The 16,156-nt window shown below is 36.7% G+C and overlaps 1 protein-coding gene across 5 annotated transcripts in view; it reads right to left on the bottom strand.

Annotated features, from left to right (window-relative positions):
* ESRRG (estrogen related receptor gamma) overlaps positions 1-16,156 on the bottom strand; it is a 449,507-nt gene that overhangs the window by 167,144 nt on the left and 266,207 nt on the right. For 2 of the 5 annotated variants that reach the window (XM_038760930.1, XM_038760931.1), the window contains exon 1: positions 12,517-12,623. The exons of the other annotated variants lie outside the window; for them this stretch is intronic. In XM_038760930.1, the coding sequence (XP_038616858.1) occupies positions 12,517-12,572 (56 nt within the window). In that variant the 5' untranslated portion in view covers positions 12,573-12,623. Of the gene's footprint in view, positions 1-12,516; positions 12,624-16,156 lie in introns of those variants that run through there. 5 annotated transcript variants of the gene reach the window in all.

Here is a 16,156-nt window from a genome sequence, read left to right as displayed (position 1 = left end):
GATAAATCAAATTCAGTACCATAGACAGGGGGGAAATCCTCCACTGCCAGAAAAGGTCCAAGTCGGAAAGTGACTTGATTTAGCATACGTAACCAAGTCAGAGAAATGCATACAAGGCAGCCCTGTTGGATTTTCCTACAGAAGCAGAAAAACTTACTTTCTCCTGGTGCAACCCAGCATCACGATACACTTATGTCAAAATTCTCTGTTGTCGCCCTCTCTCCAATTCAGGAAATAAATCAATTTCCTTTCTATTTAGGGGTCAACTTTTCTCCACATGTGTGTTCCAGTGGCTCCTAGTGGCCAGCCCACAAAAGCCTCTGAATAAGCAGCAGGTTTAGGAGACCAAAATTTGACCTGATCGATTCATCTCCTAGAGAATCATTTTGCCTCACACTGACCAATAAAGAAATGTGATCATTGGAGCCGTCTGTATAATTCACACAGACGTACACAGGCTTGAATTTTTAAAGAAAAACATCACCTATGATATCAAAGTTTTTTCAGCTAAAAAGCCTCTGGCGTGACAAAAATCTAGTCCAAATTTGCGCTTCAATGATTTCCCCTGTACTCTTCCCATAATTATTTTCTTGTGGGGAGTTGAGAGGCTCCTCTTCCCGGCTCAATATCTCAAATCAGATTTTAAATTAATCATCTCTGGGCCAGTCCAGTTTTATCAGTGCCAATACTGGCAAATTATCTTTTGTAGGGCTAATCGAGATCAGGGGTTAGTTCAGATGACTGAAATCTTTTACAGACTGTGCCATGTTCCTCGAGAACATGAATGTACCCAAAATTCTTCCCCTTTTCCCCGAACTCCCCACCCCTGTGCTCCAGTATTGTAAAACCAAATGATATGGGCCATGGTTGGCAACCACCCAGATACCAGACTTTCAGATACCTAGTTTTCTACCGTATTTAAACAATGCATGGGATGGTTCAGAACTTCTTTACGTTCTGGTGAAAACCAACTATTTCATTTAACAATGTGCATGAAATAATGAGGCTTTAAGCAAACTTTGGAATTCTTTTGCCCGTGTTCAAAGGAGTAAAGTGTCTTTAACATGACACTATAAACCTAACATGGGTTCTTGAACCTAAATTATGATGATGGAATTTGTTAAACGCTTACTGTGTGCCAAGCAGTGTTTCTGAAGGATGTGTAAAAAAGCAGATATATGCCGAAGCCCCCTCCACCTTTTTTTTTTTTTAAGAATAGAATGTGCAGTCCACTATCCTTCAATAGTACCTACTAGCACCACCTTTGTGGGAGTAAGGTCGCCCTGGGCGGGCGAGTTCTTAAATCCAAACGATCACTTTACATGCATTCATATTTTTCTCCTATACCAAAATGTTTAAAAAATACATATTTGGCTTAATCAGGTCATTAGTTACCACAATATTTTCAATGCACCCCGGTCACTTTTACGGCTACTTAAGTGAGGACTTAAGGTTTCATTTTGTGATTTGTTTTAAAAACTGCAAATTTCTTTGTGAGTGTGCAATACTGCCTTTTTCCTCCTAAATGCAATCTTCACAGTTTCCATGTTCTCACCTGATCCTAGGTGCATCATGCAAAACTACACCCTGATTAGTGGTGGAAAATGTGGCCCTGATATTTTTAACACGAAGCCTAAAAATCTTCCTTTATTTGGGTGGGGGCCTAAATAAGTTAGCTTTGCTATTTGCTTGTAATAGAAGGTGCAATTGCCGTTCTACAACTGCCTAAATCCTCTGCATGTAGCACTGGAAATAGTATAGACACTCTCAAATTTGGACGGGGGGCGGGGGGAGAGGGAGAGGGAGAGAGAGAGAGAGAGAGAGAGAGAGAGAGAGAGAGAGAGAGAGAGAGAGAGAGAGAGAGAGAGGATGCCGACTTGCCAATTGCTCTACCTGCTGCTGCCTCCAAGCAATGTTGCTATGCTTGCCCACTTGCACAAAAAGTTAAGACTACTTTATTTTGATTATACTGCTTTCCTCAGGCAGGAATTTTTATTACAATTGAATCTTGAACCATTAGAGTTTCAGTGATGCATTTTTATGTTTACAGTTGACATCTCCATAGAAGAATGAAACCTTTGAGCAACAGCTCTATACCATGAAGGTTGCCTGCCATAAGGATTTAAATTATTTTACACCTAAACGGAACCAGTTGTTCTTTAGTTAAAATTTAATAAACCCAAAACCAATGACCTTTCTTCCACAGAAACCCGAGTTGCAAAAATGAACTTTCCAACGAAATATTTTTTAGCGAAGTAGTACTGAACAAAGGGCTCTTTAAAGCTGAATGCTTTGTCAATTTATCAGCTTGTGAACATTCTGTTCCTGAATTCCCCATTGCTGTTGAACATATAGAACAGTGGTGCCTTGGTTAATCGAATACTATTGATTTGAGTGTGTCACAGTGATCTCATTGAGAGTAATCAATAGTAATCCAAAATCAATCAATCTGCTCTTGCACTATCATTTATCAAATCTGAATACACCAAATTATTTGCAGGAGTTAAACTGCAAAAAAAGGGAAATAGTGAAATGGGAAAAAATGAACTGCTTTCCACTGAACAGCAAAACAAATGTAGTTTTTTGTAAAATAATACACATGCTGTGATATTTTGAGAAAATAATGATGCACCACAATATCCTATTTCCCTAAATTTATGATTCATGCTCCACCTTTATTTAAAAAAAATTCATTCGAGTAAGATTCAGAGGTTATGCGATCTTATTGTTGCAATACATACTTCACAGCTACAAAGTCCAAACACTTTATAAATGATAGTATGATGAGCTGAATTTCAAACATCCACCATCCGTCCATTGAAAAGGAACGGCAACCCACTAGGAATATGGAGAACTGACTTTTTTTAAATATCAAAAATCGCTTTTAATGGAGATGAAGAGGATAAAAATTCTAAATTTCTCCAGAGAATGAAATAGGTGTACCTACTTATCAAAAGATGTGCTATTGTTTCTGAATGCACTTTTATCAACATATTCCCCTGCAATTTAGTCCTTCTATTACTTATAGCATGCACCCTGCTTTTAACTTAAATGGAAAAAAGGGACAAAATGTCTAAAACATTTACTTTTGCTAATGTAAAAAGTGTTGGCATTTCACTTCATTCCTGATAAGCTTGGTGCCAGTAGAAGTGATTATTCTTTTCTTATTCAAAGCATATCAGCATTTCGAAAGCGCTCTCAATTTTATCAGGTGTATGAACAGCACGGTTACTGAAAACAGTTTGTACTGCTCCTCTCCCTGCCAGGCTATCAGATAAACCCCAACTAACCGTATTTACACACAATCAAACATAAGCAGTTTTTTTAATGCACTACAGTCTGATCCAGTTGGTCACAGGTATTTCTGCTTGACATTAATAAAAATGCCAGCAGAAAGCATACTGACCCAACAACAATCAAGAAAATTTCACAAAAGCACCAAAGGGGTGGGGGGGGGTGGGGAGTGAGGGGAGAGTTGTTGTCAACAAGCTCATTTCAATGAAAAAATAATAGAGGAACACTGTTTTTATTGAAACTAAATGATCTTTTTGCTTGGTACGATATACAGCTAGAAGGCAGTATACATACATTGAACTCAAAAAGAAAACAATTTTCTGGGGTTTTAGTCCAATTATTGAATTCATTTATCTACATTTTAGGTGATTTCCATCATTACGCAGGAAGATATCAAATAGCAGTGAAGTACAACAGTGGAAAACATATCACCAAACTCACCCAGCAAACTGCAGGCAAGACTGCTGTTTCATGGTGAACCCAGCCTCGTATCCTTCTAAATATCAAAGCAATATAAACACACTAGAAGCTACAGTTATTTTATTTCAGAAAGAGACTATATACAAAGTAACTTAAGAATATATTCAAGATACATTGAGAATCTTACAATTCAGAAAGTAGTATTTTTGCTCAGTCTTTCAATGAAGATGAATGTCTTTGATTACCCAGCCATGTGAGAAAAACAAAATCATTTTTTTTAAAAAAGTCCTCACTGGGGTTAGCTAACCTAATGTAATTAAGCTTCACATACTTGAAATGATTTAATAGAAGCTGTAAGTTTTAACACTTTGAGAACAACTTGTGAACTGTGCACATGTGGACAACAATTTTTGGTGCAGGAGAGGAAAAAGAAAACAAAACTCCTAGAACTCCTGGAATAAAGTTTAGTTGAATTCCTCATGTGCTAAAAAAAACCTTTCCCTGTGAAAGTACCTTCTAGTTAAGCTTTGTCCATGGATATTACATCCTTTTCCACCCTGGCTCTTTACTGAATTCCACTCATAGAGCAAAACGGAGCTGCCACGTGCCACCACCTGAGCCCATCTCACGCTTCTGTCTAGACTCCAAGAACAGAATAAGCCATCTCCTAGATTTGTAGGAGAACAATGAGATGAATTAAGCCAAGTGTGCAGCGCAGTGAAATTCAGCCGATTGTTGCTTCTCCATCTGTGACACCACGATCCCATGATTGATGGGGCAGGTGTCATTCATATTAATGTAAACCACAGACAATTCTGTTCGGTCCTTTCATTATGACCCGGCACCAACTGTATACAATCACTTCCTGATCAGAGAATGATGTGGTACCCACTACACCTTCGCATAATTATCAGAAATGCTAGTTTTGGTCTTTTAGTGCTCACGGGAACAACTAGTTAAATACAAGGTGTCTTATGCTACCTCAAAAACATCTCATATATTCTAATGGATTTTCAGTGACTCTGAACGAGAACACTGCCGAGGAATCTTTTCAATGTTGAAAAAATGAAAATTTTACCAGAAGCTGTGTGTGTGCGCATCTCTACACACACACACACACACACACACACACACACACACACACACACACACACACACACCTCTGTATTATAGCAGTTATGGAATTTTAGATAGCATTTTTATTTTTGCTACTTGGAGTTCACAATTTCAAACACATCACCAGTCACTTCTGAATAGATCAAATCAATGCCAATTTTTGAGGTTTCAGAATAAGTTTTTACCTTCCAAATAATTTACTATTTTACACCGGCTATTAAATACTTACTACTTTTCACATTTGCTATCCAAATTTAGTAGCAAGGAAACAAGATCCTGATAGGATGCTCTAGAAGAATAACATCACACCGACTATTTTTATGAAATCTAATTCAGCCTATTGGCCCCTGTATATAAAACTGTAGAATATAGTCCTTTGCTTCACTCTCTACATTGTCAAAAAGAGAGGATATAAGCAGGAAGTAGCTTTTTAAAAAATCAGAGCTTTGATAATCAAGAAAATAAATTATAATTTTGGACATTTGTTACACTTGTTCCTACATCTATCTAAAAGCATAGATTTGGGTAATTAGTGAGGTTTTTTTCTTATATTTGTCTGGCAGTATTGCTTTAATTTACATTTCTTCCATTGTTAAAGAGATAAAAAGTTTCACATGAGCAGTAATAAGAAAGGAAGGGGATTGGTTTGTCTTTACAGGGAAAACAGCTGCAAAAATATAAATAAGAATTTCCAGCACAGTGATTAATTGAGGGAATAGCTCTCTTCATTTGCTTTCCCCCCCTCCCAAATATTTAACTGGGAAGAATTTAAATTCTGCTCAAGCACAAGTCAATGCGATCTTTGTGGATGTTTTTTCATGACATTTCAAATAGCCAGGCTAAAAGAAAATAAACTTCAACTTTTGGTTCTCTAGTTCTTAGCTGTTTCCATTTTGAGTTCCTACTGCTATAGATCCAAATAGCAGTCAGAAAAATAGACATCTCTCAGAACATATTATGATAATTTCTTCATAGCCTCATTTATTATTTGCACTTGTTTGACCAGTTGTTTGAATGGGTACGGTAGTGTAAAGTTAAATCCATTTATTTATGACTCTTCTAAGGCTCCTCAATATGGCTAATAGTTTGATTTCTTAGACTAGGTAAGCAGTGCCAAATTACATTACAGGCAGTACATGGTTCCAGTCTAACTCATCCAAGACAAATTTGCAATTTTGTTTCACTGAAACCAACATAAAAAGACAGAGAGGAATATGTATGACAAGGGCTGACTTCCTAAGCAATAAGCTATGGAAAGAGTCTAAATCTGCTTGAAAGTATTAATTTAAAATGCATTTCTTAACCCAAGATGAATGTATCAGTGTAAAAATCTCTTTGGTCTGTTAACCCTTCAAAAATCCTAAAAACTAGCAAATAAATATTTGAAATATTCTCAGGGCACATTCTTCTTGACTTCTGGTCATTATAATCATTGTATGTATGTGTTACATACACACATTTCTATCCAAGCACATGATAAATTAGGTGAATTTTATTGAGACAGAGAAATCTTGCCTTAATAAAAACACTTACCCCTAGCTCAATAAGGAATACTGATGATCCAGTTTCCAATCATCTACGTAACATTTGAAACACTGAAGACAGGTTTATGCCAAATGTAAAAAAACTCACACATCTCAAAAAAAGTTCTGATTAAACTACTGAATAACCAAGTCATACGCTATATTGGTCATTTCAAACTTTCAATTGGAAAATACTTGCAATTATTACTGCCATATCAAAGGATAGGAAATAGAGCATGGAAGAAAAGTGTACAGCTGTGATTACTGGGTAAAAAGAATGGGGTCGGGATGATGTGGGGATGAGGTGTGAAGAGGTACATAGTGTTTTAAAAAAACGCAACGCTTACAATAAAAATGATCACTATCAAGCACAGTTTCACCAAGAACCCTGGAAAGTAGAAATATGAAATAAACTTGAACAAAATCTCCATGAAGCAGTAAATTGGAGCTTATAAAATTGAAAGGCTCTATGGAAGAATTGTGTTTTGATACAATAAAAAGAGAACTCTACCTCAATGGCTAAAAGCATTATCTAGAAATGAAAGACTCCGGCAATTTAATGGTATTTTAGGAATTCTATAAACCTTAAAAATGGGGAAGCTAATCTTTAGGAATACTGTAAGAGTAGCACATATGACATCATAATTAACATCTGCCATATGTGGACTAGATTTACTGGATGAAATCATAATCTTCTATGAAGTTTATTTTTTAAAAAATTAAGCAACATCAACATGATACCTGTGATTCACTTTGTCTCAAAAAGAAAACTATTTCCCACAATATTTAGAAGCTTTATACTTAAGCACCTTTGTGAGAGCAACAAATGAATTGAATATTTTACATTGTTTGGTGAAGACTAACATATTTTACTTTAAGATATGCTTTTTAAGTTTAAGAAAATAATGCAGCTGGATGTCAGAGAAGCAGCGGTACAGAAAACACTTCTTGGATATGTCAAAAATGAAAATATTTTTTTCAAACATCCACATAGTATTTTTGAAGTTTTAGATTTCATTCTTATGAAAAATATATTAATAATATACTGATTACAAAAAATTGAAACATGAATAAAATGAGGCGGCTGAGCAGAATAAAATCAGGGTGAAGTCTTGATTTTGCTAGAGAGTTAGCAATCCATTTGCCTAAAGTAAAATCAACTAGTAACAATAACCATGCCTGAAAAATTACTGGACGAAGCTGAGCTACAGTGATACATTGGTATTCATAGGGAAAGACCCTGAAAATCCATACCTATCCTTAATGTGCTGTTTCTACATGTGGATATATTTTACATGTATCTGTGCAAGTCTATATGTGTCTAAGATGCTTGCTTTTATAATTCACAGCAAATGACCGTCATTTATATATAAAGAGTATGGCATACATATATGTGTCAATATAGGTGACTACTGCAGTCATATGTAAAATATGTATGAAATATAAAAGAACATGTAATAACTGGAGTGTCAAGTTGCAGAGATTGTTGGTGTCATCCCTTCCCTATCAAACATACACATAAGTATGATTGGAGACAGAGAGGTTAAATATTTCACTGTCAGAGCATGTCGAGAACTGCAATTCATTTCTATCTCCTGTGCTTTAGGACAATGACAATTTAATACAAGGCAAGTGGATGTAAAAGAGATAAAACAGAACAAACTGGCCCAGCGTAATCATGGATTTCTTCCAAAGAGCTGGCTAGAGGTACAGCTCATATGTCCTTATAGCAGATCAACATTTTACTGTTCTCTCCCATGAATTTGCTATGAAGCAAAATCTTCATCGAAGTTTACCCTCCTGGCTGACGGAACTACAGAGGAGCTGGCAACTGAAATTTCCTAATGCCTGAACCCGCTCATTGTAACAAACTATTAGAAAGAGTAGTAATAATGTTTAATAATAAGTAATAATGTTTTGACCAAGAAGAGCTACTTGCTTGTCAAACATAAACCTCCAATATTGTCCATTTTCACTTATGCTTATGAGTGGATGAAAGCAAAAGCTCAGATGTTAAAGGTCACTGGTTTTAGGAGCATACAAAGAAATTCTTGGCTTTTATTACCTATTTACATACAATGTTGGAAAAAAGGTTTACAATTTTACTTACCTAAATGTGGGATACATATTAGAGGCTACTGTATTAATGTCCACCTTCAAATATCAATGGCCTCATCTTTGTTTGCAGTTCCTACTGTAGTAGTGTAGCTAAAAGTATTCTTAAGTATTACCTACCGAAACATTCAGATAGACAAATAGCAAGCAGTATGCACCTTGAAATTAATTGTGAAAGTATGACCTGGCTAATGGGATGGCACTTTATCTTACTGCAGCACTGAGAAAATTTGTCGTTCTTTACTAGCTCAGTATTTTACAAAAATGCCCAATGTCAAATCAAGTCCTGATGAAATAATTCAAAACAGTACCTAGACAATCATCAAATACTCTTGTACATTGCAGAAAATTCAAGGTTTAAAGTTATGCTTTTTTATATTTAAGTGTATCTTTTTTCCTAAATATTTGCTCCTTTCAAATCTATTAGCATTTTTGGGACACTAACAGAGCAAAAATGAGGAAGTGGGAAAAACAGCCCTTTTATAGTTTTGATTAAATCAAAGAATAGAACAAGAGGTTTTCGATTTACGAATCTGAAATAGGAGACGATATTACTTTGCAGGAGAAAAATGGAAAAATGATCAGGCATTCAAGAGAATTAATGGATATCCACAAGGGCTTTGCTAATAACATGGGTTAATTACCGCTGAACGCACCAGGCTCAGTAAATAAAGGAACATCGCCATAAACACATTAAAATAAGCAACCATCACTAAAAGAGGAGCTGGCGATTCCCTTACCCCTTACTCCTATAAATAAGCTGTTTCACAGCCACTTCAGTAAAAAGCTTTTACCACTAACTAGAGGATTTTTAAAAGCTTCTCTCTAACAGGGTATACCCCCCCGACACCGCCAAAAACACACACTCCCCAAACGAAAGCAGTGATGAAACATGACTTGTGCCCCTCAGTGTCCAAGGAGACTAGAAATTAATATCATTCACTCAGGACACTTTTTGGTTTGCTTAGTAGGAAACTTGATGTCCTTTATGAGCTTCTTTCCTAAGCTGTATAGTTTTGGAACTTCAACTGATTACTTAGTCAATAAAAATAAGACTCATCTGATTCCTAATGTCCTTGATATGTGAGGTTAATAAAAAAAAACTCCACAAACCTCAAGCAGCCCACATCAAGTGCAATTGGTTGTCACCTTCATCAATTTACAAAGAAATATACTGGCATCACCCTTGCAGGTATTTTCAATGCTTTAGTCACTGTAATTGTATCCTTTAAAAAGCAGAGAACAAATTAAAGAAGAGAACGGAAACAAACTAAATGAAAGTCCCAGTATGGAGCAAAAATAAATCTGGCAAGAAAAATTCTGGGAAAATTATTCATTTGGTGTTCTATGAAAATACCTTAAGTGACTTTTGGCAAGCCCAAATCTTTACTTACCTAAATTATACCCCTATGAATTAAAGTTTATTTCTTCTTAATAGCTTCTCACACTATGAAAAAAAATCCGGTAAGCTATATATAACCCTTTCATCTGTTACTTTTACGTCTTTTATTTTGATGTGATTTTTATTCTGGAAGCAGAAGGTGGCAAAAAAGACAGTACGCACAAGGGTGGGCAGGGGATCAAAAATATGAAGTAAAAGTGAGCCACAAAACAAAACTTCAGAGCCCTGGGAAGAGAACCAATGATTTAAAAAAAAAATCTGGAATTATATATGAATTTACAAAACTATTCCCTTGCCCCCTCCATTTTCTGGAGTGTTTCAATTGTCTTTCCTTCTTCCAACAGCTGTGACAACTGCTAAAGACTCAGTAAAATTAAGTCCGCTCTGTAATCCTGCAGTCAATGTTACATTTTAATCATGGGTTGAAACAGATTTCATGGGATGAGCACACTGTTTCATTTAGAATAATTAGACTGACACATATGTCAAACTGGGCAGATAGATTTTTACATATGTTATCATTAACTATTATTTTTTAAAGGGAGTCACGGAACAAGCTTTAGGGTATTTCATTCTTCAGCCTGCTTCAATCAAAGCATATTTGGTGATGGGTTAACTCAACTCAGAGTTAGTCTAATTTAGTCAATTTTAAGTGTGTATCCTTTTCACACCCTTCAAAAGTGAGGGCTGCATGAAATGTCGAATATATTTAATTGAACTGCATATCTTTTGCTTCATTTCTCCGCATACACTTCTGATGAGGAATAGCCCAAGTACAATTACTATGAATATTAATAGCATGTATAAATTCTATGTTTTACTAATTGAGACTGAGAGACAGATGTGTTGCTTAGCATCAGATCTTTCTGCCTGTCCAGTGAACCACAGAGCTATCAGAATTCCATCCAGACAATAAATCAGAATTTTTTTTAGGGTGACTTATTTGTGTTCTCCCCCCCAAAAAAGAAAGAGAACTAGTTTGAATCTTGCCCAGAAAACAAAAAGACATGTGCCCTGATTTCATTTACACAGCCTACTTTAAGAGGCTTAACTAATCATTCAAATAAGCGGAAGGTAAATTCAGGGAAACTTCTTTAAAGGGATTTCCCCCCTTGTCCTTTTGGGTTTTTAAAATGCGTTCATTTTGAAAGAAAGTTCAAATCCTAGTGAGTTGTTGGCAATCACTTTCCTCCAGACCTAAAGACATTTTACGCTCGACTCTTCTTTAGCAGCTCTCAGAACTGTGACCTACAAAACCACACACACATCTTAGTGGGCAGCCTACCTTTGTTATCTTTTTTCCTCTGTGTAGTTTTAGGGTCACTGTTTTTATTTCATTATTTTTTTCAAGCCATCTCCCCTATTCCCCTGTCTCTGTCAAGTCCATTTCGGTCCTGCTGATGTCCGGTTTGTAGATAATGTCACCAACATGCAGGCTCTGGAACTGCAAGTCACTTTTCATCTCTGGCTTAATTACAAAGAGCAATGCAATATGCAATCGCTAAGGACAGCTAGTGGACACCTCCCTATAATACACTGTCTTTTCTACATAACCTTAAATTTTCTCCACAATGTAGAGAGTGCAGTGTTTACTAACAGCACCTTTTTCAGAATTACAAAGTATTACTGTAATGTGAAAGCAAAGCAATATAACTGGCTTAACATAAAGAAAGATGAATCAGTGACAGCTCCCATGATATAGTAATATTTAATCCTGACTGAAGGCTGAAATTAAGTTTATGACCTACTCATCTACACCAGAATGCCTAATTTAGTTCCTCCTCATCTTTACCTCCCCCCCCCCCCCCTTGCTGGCTTCTTCCCCCCTCCATTGATAGTTTGAATATGAATTGGCATGTACCCAAGAATACTCATAAATACAAATTAAACTGTATGCAGGAGCCAAAGTACTTTCCCGTATTTTGCAACATACAGTGAAACAAATCTACTACCTTACTAACCCATTTGAATGCAAAAATGCTGAATTTTTGAATCCAAAAATCTCCTCCTTACTTCTTATGATTTTTTAAAAACTAGAATGGGTAAAATTTCCCTGATACTGAATGAACCAATTTGTCAGCTAAGTGCTGCCTTAATGCTCACCATGCAAGAAGCATTATTCTAAACCTGAATTGCAGAGGGTTGGTTTTGAAATAATCCTTTGAGAGAGAATTAGCAAACATGCCATTTTCCCCTCTAACTCTTGTGGTAAGAAATGACAGGGATGGAAAAAAAAACCTGTCAAACTGCAAACCCATAAGAGGCACTCAGTAGTATAAATTATTTTTGAGTATGTTATTTGTAAAGCATTGCTCCCTGGAAAAACGGGTTCTAGCAAAAGGTACATTTTAACAGTCCGCTAAGCATTTGTGCCAAGTGCCTATTCTTAGCACCTGAATAAGAAGTGACTGTCACACAGCTGTTTTCCTGACAGTCACAGACTCAAAGGTAACATTGTAGTCAGAGAACAATTCTCCACTAACTGAATTAGGAGATCACCCTCGCACAAAAGGCACAAGACAGACACAAACAGGCACTCTGGCACACAAAACACACAGAACATGATCTGAAGCGGTCTTCAAATACTAATTTTTTTTTTTTTCAAATGAGGAGGGAGGGGGAGGGGGGAAAAAAAAAGGTACCTACTCTTCTTCGTAGTGCAGGGAAAAAGACTCAGGAAGGCAAAGTTCTACCGAATCCATGTGCGCCCGGCAACCATAATTTGTGCACCCCAGCTATAAATCAAAGTTTCCTCGACGAACACAGTGCAATTAACACCAATGTTCTCCTGGTGACAAGCCTACAGGCACAGCCAGTTGGGACCAAAAGCTCTCTCACTCTCCTAATCAAGGACTTAAAGCCCCGATTGCAGCTTATTAATATGAAGTAGGATTTTACATATGCAGTCCCACTGGCCCAGCCGCCAGGCGCTGGATTGGAAGGATTTTAGCCAATCGAGGGGGAGGAGACCAGAGGCAGCACAGATTGAGAAGAGCCAGGCAGGTAGAGAGGGTGGCCAGAAACTGAAAAGGACTGAAAACTCAGAGTGGACAGATTAAATGCATAATAACAATAATAATAATACACAGACAGAGAGATTTCAATTCTACAAATATGCTCTGAGAGGCTCCTGGGGGAAAACAAGTCACTTAACTCCCTAGGTACCAGAGGGGGTTTTCTGCCTCTGTTGGGGTGTGTGGGTTTTTGGTTTTGGTTTTTTTGTCTGGTTTTTGTGGTTTCTCCAACCTTTTTCCTGGTACCCTGAAAGGAAGATTCACACGCAGACTCACTTAATTGGGGAAGACTGCTGCAGCAGGTAGAGAATTCAGTTTACGCTGCCATTGTCTGTTCCATGAAATTGCCAGCTTTCTTTTTAGTGCTTTCCTTTGCCATTCGCTACGAATGAAATGTCTTCGCATTTGCCTGATGAAGACTAGGGAGTCGAACGGCAAATGTGGTGTTCTAAAATGTTCTGGAACTAGAAAGGAAATTTTTCAGGTGGGACTAGGTGCAGTTTTAAAGCTGTATTGTTTGTGTTTATAATTTTATGTGACTATTACTACTATGTGTGCCTTAACAGTGGGGTTTCAATCACCGTTTCCCTAAAAGAGACAAGCTGCCAGCGGGCTGGTCAGTGAGGTAAAAGTGGGAGGGGTGGATTTTACTACTGTAGACTAAACTCAACCTGCTTCATTTTAACAAGATAAAGACACCATTATAGTAGCGACTTTGTCACTAAACTGTGGACGAACACCCCTCATATACTTAACAATTCAGTCTGCAAACCAGTCTGCAATGCAAATTCACATATATAATATATATGAAATTTTAACCCTATGAATATATATTTAACATGAAAACTTTAGAGAAAGTTGCACATTCATTTACACCGCAAACACATGCTCATAAACACAGACACACAGGATAACTGAACTGAAAATCTGATTTTCTGCAATCTACTGCCTTTTGCCACCTGCCTCCAATAAAATGAACCAGTTTCAAAAAGTCATTTGCAATCCTTTAGGTAAATGCCTAATGAGTTAGTGGGACTGGGGCAATTGTAATTAAAATTTAGGAATACCAAGCATTCATTTTCCACAATGCAATCGGTACTATTTGCCGTTATTAATATAGTTTACCTTTAGGTTTGATGCCATTTACATATTTCATATTTTGTTCCATTGGCTGCATTTATAGAAATAGATTCTAGCTAAATATGTCAGAGAAAACTGCTACTTCCTTCAGATCCACATTTTTTCCCCACTTCTAGTACTTTCATAATCTTTGCAGTTTGAAGCCCTTCACAATGCCAAAATTATAATCTTAGAGTTCAAAACAATGCAGAGGACCCACATACGATGAATTAACACACACACACCACCAAATCAGCAACTCATAGCCTTCTCAAAAACCTATGCCTCAGCTTTTTCCCTAAAACAGAGAACATGAAAATCAGAAATACATATTTTTTGCCTCTTCATAGCAGAAAATAATTTTCTTTCCCATGTTCAGAACCAGGTTTAGTGTGTGGGCCTAGAGTTTGGTATTTGCACCATAAACGAATCCAAGTTTCAGATCAGAACTCAATACAACCCAGCAACGTCTGCGACTATATAAAAGCAGGTAGTAAAAGCTTAATTACCAGTAGCATTATGCTGTCTATACTGTTAAATGTGAACTCTGCAATTAAGATGTAAATTTGGTTGTGAGCAGTGAATTAAAGGAGCCCCGAGAATAGAAGAAAATCCAAGCCTTCTCCAGATACTATAAAGGACAAAAAAAGCTTTTGCTTTATCAAATCTAAAATAGGGCATTTTTGTACAGTTAAAAAAATACTTTCCAAAGCTTTTTGATAAAAGAAATGTATTTTTTCTAATATAGAAAATGAATTACAACTAAGAGTTTGAAACATATACAGCTACTTTATACCAAATGAAACATTTTTAATACACTAAAATTACTGTGGCCACTAACTGGTTCAACTGCGCACATTTTCTACAACAAGAAAACTAATGTTTCCTTTTTAACTACCCATGTACACTCACTGTGACACAACTATGTTCCTAGTGTGCTAGCATACTGTGGTTCGATGTATTCAGATCTCGTCTATGTGTGTCTCTGTATTTAAGGTATGTTAGTGTTTTTCTGCATTCCCACGCTATGAAAGATCTATTTATTACTCCCTAATATGGCTTTTTTAAACAAGATATTAAACTCATTATTTTCCTGATAAATCTTAAGTCATTTCATGTTTTTCAGAGCCATCTTATTGTCTGAAGAGGTCCACACTATCTTCCTTTACCTCTATATCCATCTGCTGAATATTGCTTACAGAATGCTTTCCTGAGCTTTTATAAATCTCTCTACCTATCCCTTCCCTCCTGCATCACAGCACACAGACACACACACACAAACATACATTATGCACTTTACCCTATACTAGCCTTTGCTATCTTTCCCTCAACTGTCATTCACTCAGCAAACACTTCCCCTTTCCTGAGAGTACTATTTCCAGAATGATCAAAGGTATTACTTATGGAACCTCAGCATTTTAGGTCTTTTTTTCTCTCTAGGATCACAAGGCATCGATCCATTACCTAAGAATCTGGAATTTCATCAATGGCCTTAAATTCAGTTAAAGTAGTTTAAAATTTTGAATAATACCTATTGCATTAAACTTCTAGTCCCAGGACTGCCTTCACAAAGGACACAGGTTAAAGGTATAGTTTGCAACAAGAAACTTTGCTATTCACCTTGCTACTATCCCCACCTTCTAAAAGTAGATTTGAATGGCAGAAATAATCACACAGACAGCACATGTACACATGCAAACTAATGCAGTCTACACATTGCCTGCTGCTATTACGGCATCCACCCAAAACAGAAAGAATAGAAACAAAGAAAAAAGGTTCTCATATGTACCATCCCATGAACCTTAAGGAACTGAGTCCATATCAACCTACTATCTTTGCTTGTAATTTTCCCTACCCAAATCTTTCAAATACCTGCATCCTTAAGCAATGCAATCACCTCTAAATATCCCCAAACCAGTTTTTTTAAACCACACTTCCCTTAAGGGACACAAAAGTAGAAAGAGTTTCAGAGCAGTGCAATTTCAAATCAGCAGTATGTGGAGCTATGCACATATTCCTTGAACATGTGAAAAAGTAGGTTTCTTTATGTTACAAAAATAACCCAAATTTTACTTGTGTACACAACTGGTGCAATGCTTGGAGCTGAAGCAAAGGGCCTTTCTAGTCGCATTCTGGTCCCTACAGTCTCAATC

This window comes from Tachyglossus aculeatus, chromosome 19 (genome assembly GCF_015852505.1).
Source record: "Tachyglossus aculeatus isolate mTacAcu1 chromosome 19, mTacAcu1.pri, whole genome shotgun sequence".
NCBI classification, from domain to species: domain Eukaryota; kingdom Metazoa; phylum Chordata; class Mammalia; order Monotremata; family Tachyglossidae; genus Tachyglossus; species Tachyglossus aculeatus.
The sequence above is the reverse complement of the archived record's forward strand: the minus strand, read 5'-3'. Positions and strand labels throughout refer to the sequence as shown.